This window comes from Natator depressus, chromosome 1 (assembly GCF_965152275.1).
Source record: "Natator depressus isolate rNatDep1 chromosome 1, rNatDep2.hap1, whole genome shotgun sequence".
Classification (NCBI taxonomy): domain Eukaryota; kingdom Metazoa; phylum Chordata; order Testudines; family Cheloniidae; genus Natator; species Natator depressus.
The window spans coordinates 10,611,318-10,626,250 of record NC_134234.1 but is presented as its reverse complement, the minus strand read 5'-3'; the positions used below and the strand labels follow the sequence as shown (position 1 = coordinate 10,626,250).

At 45.5% G+C, this 14,933-nt stretch overlaps 1 protein-coding gene across 1 annotated transcript in view; it reads left to right on the top strand.

Annotated features, from left to right (window-relative positions):
• LOC141981065 (disintegrin and metalloproteinase domain-containing protein 29-like) overlaps positions 1-14,933 on the top strand; it is a 182,778-nt gene that overhangs the window by 90,610 nt on the left and 77,235 nt on the right. Inside the window, exon 12 of the mRNA XM_074942871.1 lies at positions 9,204-9,378. Within this exon, the coding sequence (XP_074798972.1) occupies positions 9,204-9,378 (175 nt within the window). The remainder of the gene's footprint in view (positions 1-9,203; positions 9,379-14,933) is intronic.

Here is a 14,933-nt window from a genome sequence, read left to right as displayed (position 1 = left end):
CCTCATCTGTGGCACCACAATGACACAATCTTAATAGTGACCCGCCAGAGGCATTTTTGGCTGCCCGGAACATCCTGACCCTGTTGGTGCTGGTATTGCCAGCAATACAAGAGTCAACGCTATCGGTGCTGGCACACATGGGACAATGGGCAGGATCGCTACTACACTTGGTGTTGTACCAGCCTCATGTACCCCTGACAGCTCACCCTTCAGTACTGTTGAAGAGGGAACCTGCAATGCTCGCTTCTCTGTGGGCCTCTCCACCTCAAGCACCAGTCGCTGGCATCATCTGAAACTGCACCTCCATGGTGAACAGAAGGAGAGGAGTCGTCTTCTGAATCAGAGGTTCAATCCTATGTTTTCCGTCCTCTGAGCCACTGTCACTGCTCCTCCTCCAGACATTTCCACTCTTCCATGGATCCACTCATAGGAGTACCATTGAGTGGTTGGCAAGGAATTCACTGGGGGCCTACACCTGTCCCGTGGGGTCTTTGGAATCCGTGGGGCTTTCCCCCATTTACAGATTGTATTCCATGCACTCCAATTCAGTTACCTCAGAAAGGAAAGCAGCACCTACCCACTGGCAGCACCTGTTCTTCTTCATGTAGCGTCCCTATGGGTGCTCCACTGTAGGTGTGCTTGCATCCCTGCACTGCTAATCGGAGAACTTCAGTAGCAGTGTCCATTGGGCTCGCACATGCACTGTCTCTCCTCGTGCTGCGCCACAAGGCTAGCCCATGTGCATAGGCTAGCCCTCCTCAGTTCCTTCTCAACCACCTCTGGCTAGAGACAGAGCCATTAGCAGTCCGTTAAGACTGTTGTCTTAATCTACATACCTATAGTTAGTTAGTCTCCTAGTTATAGTTCTAGTTGCAGTTTTTCCCTTTAAAAAGAAAAAGAAACTTTATTTTTCCTCCCGTGTTTTCTTCCCCATTGGGGATCTTTCCCCCAACAAGGTATGCCCCCTTTTCTGGGCTTCAAAAAGTGCCTCATTTGTAAAGAGGTGATTCCAATTGCAGATAAGTGCACTCATTGCATTTGCTGCCTTGGGGAAGGCCACATACAACAGAAGTGTGGTCTTTGCCAACAACTCTGGCCAAGATCCTGCAAAGAGAGAGAGCTTTCCCAGAAGATTATCTTCATGGTGGCAGCTAAAACACCAGTTTTCTGGCAGACACGAATCTTCTGTACAGCCTTCTACATCTAAGGACTGAGGGTTGAAGAAGCAGGCTGTGGAGATCTCTCACAAATAGTCTAAGAAAAGAGCAGGAAGCCCCCACAGTCAGTCATGAGATAGCTGCAAGCGATCACCATCTCGCTTGGTATCTTTGGCAATGAAGCCTTCTCAATCTGGCACCCATGGCTCATGGAAACCTACAGCAACCAGTACCGCTGACAGGCCCATGGATTCAATGGGCATGGGCACCGAGCCATTGGCACCAAAGGACAGGAGTAAGCACTCCTTTAAAAAGGCATTCCTGGTACCCAAGTCCACATCGATACCACCAGCAATGGCTCACCCAGCATAGGAGCCACCAGTGTGGACAAGATCTTCATCCCCCCAGCACTGTCACCGATGCCAGGATGATTGGTAAAGGCGTAAGTCTGCCATTCAAGAGACCTCTGCATGCTGGATGCACCCGAGTCCCCTCATCTCAGTAACCAAGACCTCTGCACCAAGCCTCTACCAAGCACTGGAGTTATCCCCGCTGCCATGCCATATCATGCCCCTCTGCTCTCTACCGAGGGTTCAGACAGTTATCCTGAAGAGGTAGTTTTACAGTACTCCTGCCTCCTCTTTATGGTGTCACTACCAACAGAGCCCAAGGATATACCCACTGATGGCTCCACCACCACCATCCGGGTGTGGGAACACATGGGCATCATCACCAGGCTCTATGCCATCACCATCCCAATAGCCATATTGGGACCCTTGGGCAGCACACTGCCAGCATGTCTCTCAAGCTCTGAGCCTCGCCCAAGAACCCTTGAGGCACACTCCCTGGGCTGCACCATCCAAGGCTTCAGAATCATCTCACGATGTAGAGGAACAGAAAGCCAATAATGATGAGGAAGTGACTCCAAGGACCATATCCTCCTCCTCTCCAGATGAAGCTGTCATGGCTTCCCCACCATCTTTGGTTGACGACTTTCATCTCTTCCTGGAACTGGCAAAGAGGGTGGCAGACACTCTCCAGATTCCATTGGAGGAAGTCAAGGATACCCACCATCAACTCCTTGATATCCTTCACCCTTCAGATTAATGAGACCATTTTAAACTCGGCAAAGACTATGTGGCAAACCCAGCATCAGTGGCCCCAACCTGCAAGCGAGCGGACAAAAAATACTATGTCCCCGCCAAGGAATCTGAATTCCTATTCTCCCACCCACCACCCAACTCCGTCGTGGTGGGCACTGTCAACTGTCACAGCTGATAACACCAGTCAAGGGCTTCTCCCTACGACAGAGGGAGGCACCAGGAAGGTGGGAGCCAGGGGGGTTTTCACCTTCCTCTGCAGCATTTGGCATGGGTTACTTGCTGATTTGAACTAGGTTAAATGATGAATTCTCTGTAACTTGTGTCTTTAAATCATGACATGAGGACTTGGGTAACTCATGGATGGGTGAGGTTCCGTGGCATGTGATGTGCAGGATGGTGATCACGATGATCTCTTCTGACCTTAAAGTCTAAGTCTTAATCTCTGAAAGGATCTGAAGACAGATGACTCAGCCCTCAGTAGTGTCAGTTTATGGAGGAAGACGTCTTCTTTTGTAATTAATCTCCCTGAGGAATATACTCAATTAGCAAATGCTCTTTTGGTGTCCAGGGATGAATTAAGGGCAACTTTTCACTCTTCAATTGCTTCAGCCAAGGCTATAGCCTCAGCCATTTCTTTAAGGTGTCATGCCTGGTTGAGATCAGTGGGCTTTCCTCTGAGACAGGAATGAGAATTGAAGATATTATTTTTGAGGGAGATTGTCTATTTTAGTGTAAAGACAGATGAGATTCTGGAGAAAATGTGAAATCTATAATGTCACAGCTGGGTCATCGCTACTAGTCAGAGCCAGAGTCCACACTCATGAGACAGGAGTTGAGAGTCAACTGGGTCAGGATACTGGGACATCAGAAGCAGGAGATAAACTTTAAATCAGAATCACAAGTCAGGAACCAGAGTCAGGCTGGGTCAGGATACCAGGGGGTCAAAGTCTGCAGACAAAATGGAGCTCAGAACCACAAATTAGATACCAGGAAATCAAGATGGAGGAGCAGGAGTAGGAAGCACAAGGCACAAAGTCCAGAACAGGGAATAGTGCAATTGTTTGGAGAGCTTGCTGTTCTTCTTCAGGTGTTGAGCCTGTGAATGCTCAATTTCAGGTATTGGTGTGTCCCAGCACTGTTGATTGGAGTTTTTCGGTAGCAGTGCATGGTCAGGACACGTGTATGCAGTAGACATCCCCTGGTGCCATTGGAGTCTCATCTAGCATGCTCATCCCGACCCCCTCAGTTCCTTCTCAGCCATCCTTGGCTAAAGACGGAGCTTGAGACAGTGTAACAGCTTCTTCCCCTGTAGATAGAATAAGAGACATAATAGTTAGATAAATTAAATAAGTTAGTTATAGTTCATAGTTAGTTTAGTAGATAGTTAACCTGTTCAAAAAAAGAAAAGTTTTTCTCCTGTTCCCTGATGCCTTCGGAGCTCTCTGAAACATGCTGGGTTCCCCTGGCTTTAAAAGCTGTACCTACTGCTGGGAAGCAATGCTGAGATATGATGGAAACTCTCTATGTGTAAGATGTCTCAGTGAATCACATATACCCAAAAAGTGTGTTCACTGTAACAACCTGAAGGCGAGAGCCTGGCACATCTGGGACCTCCCCCCTCAAGATGATCCTAATGAAGATATCGCTTCAACCAAGCCCAGAAACGGGCCACCAACAGCCTCTCCATAAGAGCTCTCAGACAAGGTTGGAACCAACGAAGAGCTCAACTCCATCCTCTAAGGATAAGAGGAAGCCAGCATCGACTTCTCTGCAGAGGGAACCACACAAAAGGAAATGGTACCCTGTAAGTCGTTACCATCAGTGCCGACCATGTCTAGAGTCACACTTATGACTGACCTGGCATCTCCAGCACGGGCCTTACTGTGGAGCCCAAAGCAAAGACCACGGAGTTGAGACACAGGCACAGCCATGCCTCCTCCACGGCACCGCCTACACCAGCACATGAGGTGGATCCAGCGCCGAGCATGCTGCCACCTCCGGCACTGAGAACAACATCAGCACCACTGACGTCGGCACCACCACCACCACTGTCAGCACTTTCGCCTTGTGGGTCCACCGGCACCTACAAAGGCAAGCCACAAGATGACTCCACACGATTCGATCGCACCGAAACCCTCGGCACTGCATTCATCGGCACCGGAGCAATTCCTAAAACAGAGGAATATATCAATATCTTTGGTGCTGCAGTCGCCACTTCTCAGCACGGATGGATCTCCCACCAGAAGCAGCATCATGCAGTTCACTTCTCCCATGGCACCATTGGTACCAAGAGACAGTGAGGATGAGGGCCAGGGCGACAGGGTCTTTTCCTCACAACACTCCTCGCCTCCTCACCACAGACCTGTTGGAGGCACGCTGAGGGCCAAAAGCCACCATAGTCAACCATCATACCTATTGTACGGACAACTACGGATGTGTGCCCCCCATTGAGTTTCCCATGCAGTGACCGCCGTGGTCTTCATGAGCTGCCTACAAAGTCCACTATGCCAGAACCTCATTGCCACCCAGAGTCAAATTTAGGTCTCCTCCATTGTCCCCAGTGGCTACAACATCCATACCCCCAAAGGAGATTACAGAGGAGAAGAAATCGGTCCAGAAGATGTCACCAACACACAGCTCTTCTTCTTCCCCCGACGAGGCCATCATGCCACCTCCACCTACAATGGCAGATGACTTCAAACAGTTTCAAGAACACTTTAAGAGAATTGTGCTGAGCCAGGAGATACTGTTGGAGGAAGTCCAAGAAAACCAGCATAAGATGCTCAAAATCTTACAACCCTCATCTTCCTCAAAAATTGTACTACTAATAAACCATGCCATTCTGGAACCTGCCGAAACATGTGGCAGACACCAGACACCATCCTACCCACATGCAAACGGGCTGACAGAAAATAATATGTGCCAGCCAAGGGAATGGACTTCCTCTTTTCCCACCCATCACCAAACTCACTAGTGGTTGAGGCGGCAAACCATTGCTCCAAACAACCTCACTTCAAATCCACACCTCAGGGTAAGGACCACACAAGACTGGACCTCCTCGGAAGGAAGGTAGTGAACTACAGCACCTTCTTGGCAAAGTATGACTACTACAACTATGGGAAGCTTACCAAGTTCATGAATGACCTTCCAGAGGACAGATGAACACATCTAGTCCCTATGGGCCTATGTATCTCTACATGGACCACTTCATCTTTAATTTGTTCCTGCAAGCCCCACTGCAATTAGTACAGGTGTGTTGCTTCATTCCACTCTGTATCAACTGTGAGGCAGTGGAAGTGTGCTGCACAGGATGCCACTGTGCCTTGCCCCTGCTGGAGTCTCCTCAGAGTGGCCTCGGCTGTTCAAACTCAGTGCGGGTCATCAAAGATGGCTGATATTGACTGCAGAAAATCTTCCCAGTTTGAGAGTACTGGGCTATGGCCTTCCATCAGAGGGGACAAAAGAACATAAGAATGGCAATACTGGGTTGACCAAAGGTCCATCTAGCCCAGTATCATGGCCAGGTCGTGCGCAGCCAGACCTACTGGTCAGAGACAGAGTCCACACTCACGAGACAGGAGTCGAAAGTCAGCTGGGTCAGGATACTGGAAGGTCAGAAGCAGGAGACAAACTTGAAATCAGAACCATGAGTCACGCCATGTCAGGATATCTGGGGCTCGGAGGTAGGAGATAAACTAAAGATCAGAAGCATAAATCAGATGCCAGGAAATCAAGCTGGGGGAGCAGGAAGCGCAAGGCGCACAGTCCAGAACAGGGAGGGGCCCAGTTGTTCAGATACCTTCCTCTTCTTGCTGCTGGCTTCAGTAAGACCAGCAGGCCCATCAGCTGTTTTAGGACTCTGCCAATAGGACCTCAGGGGCAGAGCTTCAAACTGGGACTGGGCTTCATGGGCCTTAGGTAAACAGTTGGCAGCAGGCTGTTGGGTGGAGGATGGAGTTTGGCTTAACCCTGTGGGCTCAAATTCAAGACCCATGAGTTATGACATACAGCTAGTTCTTTAGGTGTTTGTTTATAAAAAAAACAAAAGATCATCATCTGTCCATTGTTTAGGTATCAGAGATGATACCCACCTTCTTCTTCAGCTTCTTCTACATGTGCTAAAGAAGGAATTATTAAATGGCAAAAAAATGTGTTAATGTAGAGATAAGGTTGCCAGGTCTTAACTCCTGCCCTTCCAGAATATTGAGTTCAGCAAAACTCAAAATTCTGAAAACCAGGAAATACAGAGTTAAGGTCATAGCCCACACAAGCTTAACTGTGCTCCTCTGGACCTTGCCATAGCCTCTGAGATTTCTCTGCATTCACTCCAGTGGCATTCATTGTGTTAGGTGTAGCTATATTGAATTGTGGAGGAATAAACTGGAGCAGCTTGGAAGAGTTGTGATTGTGATATATGGAGATTTCATTGTGAGGTGGGTTATGAGATCAGTCTGTGGATTTAAATAGTGTTAGGGAAAAATATAGGTTTGGGTGGTATCCAGTGTGCAGGTGTGAAGAGGATGTAAAACAGTATGAAGTGGTTGTTAAATTTTGCAAGTATAGTATTGGTTGGGGGAACAGGATCAGTATTTTGAGTGTAGGGGAAGTGCAAGTACCGCCTCTTCATTACAGTGAAAAGGTAGAATGGGAGTATGTGTTATGGGCATATTGGGGTATCAGTCAAAGAAGGCAGAGTTGAAGTTGCATGGGCTTTTAAGTTAACTCAGAATGTCCTGGTGTAGAAGCCATGAACATATAAGAAGTTGCTCCTTGCTGTCTCCTGCCCTGTGCTGCTGCATACATATGTTGTAGGCAACAGCTTATCACATGTTACTTTGCTTGTGTAGCCCAAGGTATATGCTGAGTTGGGCCCTTTCTGCCTTCTACTCACCTCCAGCTGAGACTCCTGCCTTGGCTTCAGCCAGGCTTCCCCAGCCATGCCCCAAGTTGACCCACTCTACTCCTCCTCTAATCTGGTCATTTCCCTGACATGCCCTGCCCTCTACCAGGACATGTCCAAACAGAATACCCCCTTATGGAGTGTGAGTATGCCCAGGTATGGAGAGCAGAACAAGGACCCATTAAAATAATGGTCCCTGTATAGATCAATGGGACAAAAGTACAAGGTCTGTTGGACTTTCTACCAGGGCTAAGGCAGCTTCTATGGGTTTTTCCAAACATGTTCCTCTTGTGGAAATTTGTAGAGCAACAACCTGGACTTCAATGCATACTTTCACTAAGTACTACTCATTAGACTTAGAGTCTATATCAGATGCAGAGTGTAGTATGGCTGTTCTGCAATCATTGTTCAGTTAGGACTCCGTATCCCACCATCTTGGATTACAGTTGCTGCTTGTTTGTCTATCCCATGAGTGGGAGTATGCAGAGGCCCCACAAAGAAATAATTAAGATTACTTTTGTGTAACTGGGGTTCTTTGATATGGACTCTGCCTGTGGACACTCCCCGCCCATCTTTCCCCACTTCCTTGGAATCCTACTTACCAAGGGACCTGGGATGTGGGGGAAGGAACTGAGGTGGCTGGAGAGTCACACCCTTTTATACCCTTACCATGGAACATTAAGTGTCTACTAAAGAGGTGTGTGAATTCTCCAGTGGGCATTGCTAGCTTGGGTTCCACTGATCAGAGCATCCCATGAGTGTGAATATGCAGAGTCCATCTCGAGGAACTCTGATTACAGGTAAGTAACCTTCATTTTTCAAAGATTACCTTTCATAGGCCCTTGCTAGGACATCACCCCCGCCTAGTTCTCCAAAGCCACAATGTCTGGTTCTTTCTGACCATTCTTCTCCCTCCTAGCCCCTGCTGGGAAAGAGGATATTCCTTTCAAAACAGCTTTGTCTATCATCATGTTACAAACAGGATGCAGAAGAAAGAATTTCTCACCTGGGAATTTTTTCTGTGAACGAAGTCCAAAACTACATATCCCCCACACTTCAGTTACTGGCTAACCTAAGCTGAAGTTATAATTTTGCTAAACTTTGACTGGAGAATAATGGAGAGGAGTCAGTGGAAAAAGTTGGAAAATTCGCAACTACTACTGGTAGGCTCTAAGTTGATTTACATATACAGGAAGACTGCCGATCTTGTCTGTACTAATGGAATCAGTCTGCAGGAAAGAATGACCCAGGTATGGAATTCTTTTTTTAAAATGGGATTCATTATAAAATCAAAAGTATTTTAATTCATTTAAATTTTAACTTGTTGACCAGAGAATATTCCATTGAAAATGTAATACAGGGTTGATTTGGTGCTACAGTATATACATTTTTAATGATCAGTGTTATTCCTGAGTCAAGCATAGTTAGTCTGATTTTATATCTAAGTACATAGTCAGTTGGTCTCTGTTCTATGTTGTGTGTTGGAGAAGTTCATTTAATTTTAAATTAAATCTTCAAATTTTATCTGGGTGAACAGCCTGAAGGTAATACATGTTTCTGCTTCAAGAAGAATATTGTTTGAGTTGCAAAGTCAAGCACTTAAAAATTAGGAAAATGCCACATTTAAGATTCCCATTATACCTTTGAAAGCGGCAAAGAGTCCTGTGGCACGTTATAGACTAATAGACGTATTGGAGCATAAGCTTGTATTCTTGCTTGCATATTTATACGTGCCTCTGGAAATGTCCACTACATGCATCTGAAGAAGTGGGTATTCACCCACGGAAGCTTATGCTCCAGTACGTCTGTTAGTCTATAAGGTGCCACAGGACTCTGCTGCTTTCACAGATCCAGACTAACACAGCTACCTCTCTGATACTTGACACCATTATACTTTTGTGCATCCATCTTGTGTGCTGAATGAAGCTATTTGTTCCATTTTCTATTGTTTGAATTTGTCTAGCTTCAATTTCCAGCCATTGGATTTTGATATATTGACAGATTAAAGTGGTCTCTAGTATTAGATATTTTCTCCCTGTGCAGGCGGATAATGTGCACAGAGTTCAGTAATTGCTCCAGAGGATTCTATTTCAACACGATAAGAAAACCAGGAAAAACGTGCCTTCTTAACATACCAGAAAAGAAAATATTTGGAACACAGATGTGTGGTAATGGTATAATAGAAGATGAGGAGGAATGTGACTGTGGTATGGATGAGGTTAGTAATTAAATACTTTAGTTTCATGCACATTTTACAGAAGCATTGTTAAGTTTGGTTTATCCAACTTCAAAACTACTCCGTGAGACATATGGTTTTACGATGGAAGTGCTGTTCATGGTTCCAAAGTTAAGACTCAGCGTTGAGTTTTGCATTTAAAGCATGATTCAACTCTTTTGTTATTACATATGAAGAACACATCTTATGCACATCAAAATTACAGTTTTGAGTACAAAGCAAATTACTCTTTGAGTACACAATACATTTTATGAGGATATTTTTAAAAAAGCAGGAATACATTTCCCCCTTCTGTTTAATTAATCCATAAACTCAGGGATCACACCGTATGACTGGAGAATTGCTTAATATAGTATTTATTTTTAAGAAAGGGAAAAAAGTGATCCAGGAAATTACAGGCCTGTTAGTATGACCTCAATTGTATGCAAGGTCTTGTAACAAATTTTGATAGTGAAAGTAGTTAAGTGCATAGAGGTAAACAGTAATTGGGGTAAAATACAACATGGTTTTACAAAAGGTAGATCATGCCAGAGCAACCTGATCTCTTTCTTTGTGAAGATGACTGATTTTTTAAGACAAAGGAAGTGCAGTAGATCAAATCTACCTGGATTTCAGTAATGCATTTTGTACACTTACACATGGGAAATTATTAGTTAAATTGGAGAAGAAGGGGATTAATATGAGAATTCAAGGGTGGATAAGGATGGTGAAAGGGGAGACTGCAAAAACATCATATTGAAATGTTAACTGTCAGGCTAGAGGGAGGTTACTGGTGGAGTTCCTCAGGGATTGGTCTTGGGGCCAATCTGATTTAACACTTTTATTGGCACAAAAAGTGGGCGCGTACTAATAAAATTCGCAGCTGGCACAAATTCAGGAGGCCAATATGGAGGAGGACCAGAATATCATAAAAGAAGATCTTAATCACCTTGAAAATGGAGTAATAGAAATAGGATGAAATTTAATAGTGCAAAGTGCAAGGTCTTGCACTTGAGGACTAAGAATAAGAATTTTTGTTAAAAGCTGGGGACTTATCAGTTGGAAGCAACAAAGGAGGAGAAAGTCTTGGGTGTATCAGTTGATCACAGGATGACTATGAACTGCCAATGTGATTCATCAGTGAAAAAGGCTAATGCGCTTCTAGGATGTATCAGGTGAAGGGTTTCCTGTAGAGATAGGGAAGTGTTAGTACCATTATATAAGGCACTGGTGAGACGTCATCTGAAATATTGTGTGCAATTCTGGTCCCCTGTGTTAAAGAAAGATGAATCAAACTGGGACAGGTGCAGAGAAGGACTACGAGGATGATCAGAAGAATGGAAAACCTACCTTATGAGAAGAGACTGAAGGAGCTTAGCCTAACCAAGAGAAGGCTTAGCCTAACCAAGAGAAGCCTGAGAAGAGATTTCATTGCTCTCTATAAATGCATAAGAGGGTAAATACAAGGGAGAGGAGTCATTTAATTTAAGTGCCAATGTGGACACAAGAACAAACGGATATAACTGTCCATCAACAAGTTTAGGCTTGAAATGAGATGGTGGTTTCTTACCATCAGTGGAGTGAAGTTCTGGAACATCCTTTCAAAGGGAACAGTGGGGGCAAAAAACCTAACTGGTTTCAAGATTAAGCTTGATATGTTTATGGAGGGGGATGGTATAATGAGACTGTCTATAATGGAATGTAGCCAATCTGTGACTGCAAGTAGCAAATATCTCTAACAGCCCATGGTGAGACAAAGATGGGGATTGACGTGAGTTACTACAGAGAATACTTTCCCTGGTGACTGGCTGTTTGGATTTCTGCAATGCTAAAGGTCCAAATGACTGCCATATTTGTGGTCAGGAAGGAATTTTCCCCCAAGTCAGATTGGCGGAGACTCAGAGCGAGGGGAGTTCGCCTTCCTCTGCAGCATGGGGCACTTGCAGGTTTAAACTAGAGGAAATGGTGGATTCTCTGTAACTTCAAGTCTTTAAATCATGATTTGAGGACTTCAGTGACTGAACCAGAGGTTATGGGTCTATTGCAAGAGGGGGTGGGCAAGGTTCTGTGGCCTGCAAGGTTCTGTGGCATAGGCGTAGATGATCATGATGGCCTTTTTTTGGCCTTAAAGTGTATCAGTTTGAGCCCAGTACTGATCATAAGGCCTACAACTTCCATTCAAATCAACAGAAGTCATGTATAATGAGGCACCACTTTGAATGCATTTCTTATGTGAATTCTACTATATGTACTACTTGCCTACAAACAGGATGAAGCCCTTTGTGTACAAACCTAGCCCCATCTTCCATGACCACAGAGAGCCCTTTTGCAACAGGCCTGTGTGCTTCCACTGGTAAAGGGAGGGTGCAACAGATGTGGGGGATTGTGCAAAGGGTGTGCAACGCACAAGCCCCCTGCAATGTTTACTTCTGCCATTGGGATGTAGCTTTTGTGGAAGAAAGAACTGGAAGTCATTGAGTCCAGTCCCCTGCTATCACAAGCAACCCCTTCATATAATCCCATCAAGCTCCATCTTAAAACTAGTTAGTTTGCCCCCTACTACTCCTACTGGAAAGCTGTTCCATGCCTCTGATAGTTACTTCTAATTTCCAGCCTGATTTCATTTATGGCCAGTTCATTGTCCTGGTAGGCTGGATCTTTCCTTTTTTATGTATCTTCAGAGTGCATGCCAGACTTACTTGGTCCTAGTGTTTAAAATTGGATTTCCTAACACTTGTGTTAATGTCAATGCTCAAGTCTTGTACACAGTAGTCAAGTCTGGAGAAAGACTGATGGATTAGCCATTCACACAGAGGGAACTGATAGTTTTTTCTTCTGCTTCTTCCTCTCTACCCCACTAGTGGCACCAAACCTGGACCCCAGCAGGAGTGGTCAGAAGTACTGTCCCCTTACTTCTTCTTCAAGTGCTGTCCCTGTGGGTACTCCACTTCAGGTGTTGATGCATCCCGACACCATCGATCAAAGATTTATGGTAGCAATGTCCACGCACTAGACCTACCTCTGCTGAACATGGAGCTCTGGGGCAGTGTTTATCACTCTTGCCAAACTTTTAGAAAAATAAGTTTCAGTAGTTAGTCAGTCATTTTAAAAGTTATAGTTAGTGCTAGTGATAGTTTTCATTAAAAAAAAAAACACATTAACTTTCCCCAGTTTTACCCTCCCCGTAGTTTTGCCACAGCAGGGTTGGTTAACCATTAGACATGCCTGGCTTCCCAGGCTTTAAACGATGTGGCTCTTTTCCCGTAGCAATGCCCATTTCAGACAGGCGCTCTTGCTGTGTCCAATGTCTTGGGGAGACGCATATCCCTCAAAAACGCACCCACTGCAGTAATCTGAAAGCAAGAGCCCAGCATAACCAGGATCTCTGCTTGAAAATTATACTGATCGACAAATCTCTCCAACCAGAGCCAGACCAACTAACCTTCTCTCTGGGCACCCTCTTGGCAGGGACAGGAGACATGCCTTCCTCTAAAAGACCGAGGAAGAGGGCACAGATGTCTCCGCAGAGAGCACCGCAGAAACATAGGCGGTCTCTCCCCATTGGTACCGACATCAGAACCACCACAAAATCTACTGCAATAGAGAGATTTGTCTGTCCTGTTGGCACTGCAGTCCCTACTATTTGGTACCGAGGGCTCTCCTGTAAGTTATAGAGGAGATCTCCTACTTCTCATAATGCTGTACACTCGTCCAATGAAGACGATGATGATGTGCAGGAACCATGCACTCTCTCACCACACCACTCATGACCGAAAGAGTGATGACCACCCTGGAGCCAGATGGGATCCAAATGCCCTTACAACCAGATAGCTGTGGTACGGATCGCTGTGGATGTATCCACCGATGGCCTTCCCAATGCAATGGGCCCGACCCTAGGCAACTTACCAGGGCCTCTGCTCCAGGCCACCCAGGGCTCATAGAGGTGAGCTGTGGTCTAATCCCACGTCACCCATCCCGCAGCAAACGGAGGCTCAGGATGTTGGGGATGACACAGAAACAGGCACAGATCGGGGAGTGACATCTCCAGCTCACAATTCTTCCTCCTCCCCAGATAAGGCAATTATTCCACCACCGCCTATCTTGGTGGATGACTTCAAACAGTTCCAGGAACTGTTTAAGTGGGTCGCCCAAAGCCAGGACATCCCGTTGGAGGAAGTGTAAACAAACCAGCACAAGCTGGAACACATTCTACAACCTTCATCTGCTTGCAAAAGCACTCTGCCCATCAATTATGTGATTTTGAAACCAGCAGAGACAGTCTGGCAGACACCAGCCTCAATTCCGCCGACATGCAAAAGGGCGGATAAAAAGTATTCATCCCTGCTAAAGGGGTGGACTTCCTCTTCTCGCACCCACCTCCCAACTCCTTGGTGGTCAATGCAGCTAATCAATGAGGCAAACAACAACAGTTTAGATAGACTGAAAAAGATAAGGAACACAAGAGGCTTGACTTCTTCAGGCAAAAAGTTTACTCCTCAGCGACATTTCAATTCCAAGACACCAACTATTCAGTCTTGTTGGCTAAATATGATTATGATAACTATGGCAAACTTAGCTCATTCACAGCAGAGCTCCCCAAGGAGAAATGATCACAATTTCAGGCCATGGTAAACGAGGATCAACTCATAGCTGTCTCAGAACAATGGTCGCACGCTTCACCGGAATCCAGAGAAACTCCACCTTCAAGCGTGGCTCTTGCATGTTTCGATTATGGTGAACTAGCCTGCTCGGAAAAAGTTAAACACATTTATTTCTAAACAGCAGGAAACTGACCATGCATAATAACTTCCTTCAAACATGGAAGAGATTCTCTGCCTGGTGTGAAGAAAAATATGTGACGGCCTCCACAGCGCCACTACCAATACCTACTGGAGCTGAAACATTCGGGTTTAGCAGTGAGCGCGATCAAAGTGTATCTCGCGGTCATTACAGCATTCCATCATGAGATTGATGGGACCTCGATCTACGCACACTCCATTACTAAACACTTCCTCACAGATTTCCAGAACATTTACCCAGAAATTCGCCAACGTACTTTGCCCTGGGACCTCAATCTGGTATTGAAGTGCCTCACCAGACTGCCATTTGAACCATTAGCTATCTGTTTCCTCCTACATTTATCCATGAAAGTGGCCTTTTTGGTTGCTATTACTTCTGCCAGATGGGTGAGTGAGATAGCGGCTCTCATGACCAATCCTCCCTACACAATATTTCTCAAAGACAAGGTCATGCTACGTCCGCACCCAAACTTTTTACCAAAGGTAACACGATGCTTTCATGTGAACCAACCAATCCATCTTCCTACGTTCTATCACAAGCCTCATGGGACTCCAACAGAGATTGGCTTCCATTCATTGGATGTTAGGCGTGCGTTATCATTTTACCTGGAAAAGACCAAATCTTTCTGGAAATCTAGAGTTTTCGTTTCTACCACTGAGTGTCCGAAAGACTGTGCAATATCCACTCAGAGACTGTCTAAATGGGTCTCCGTGTGCATTCAACATTGCTATCGTATGCTGAACATGGACCCCCCTACG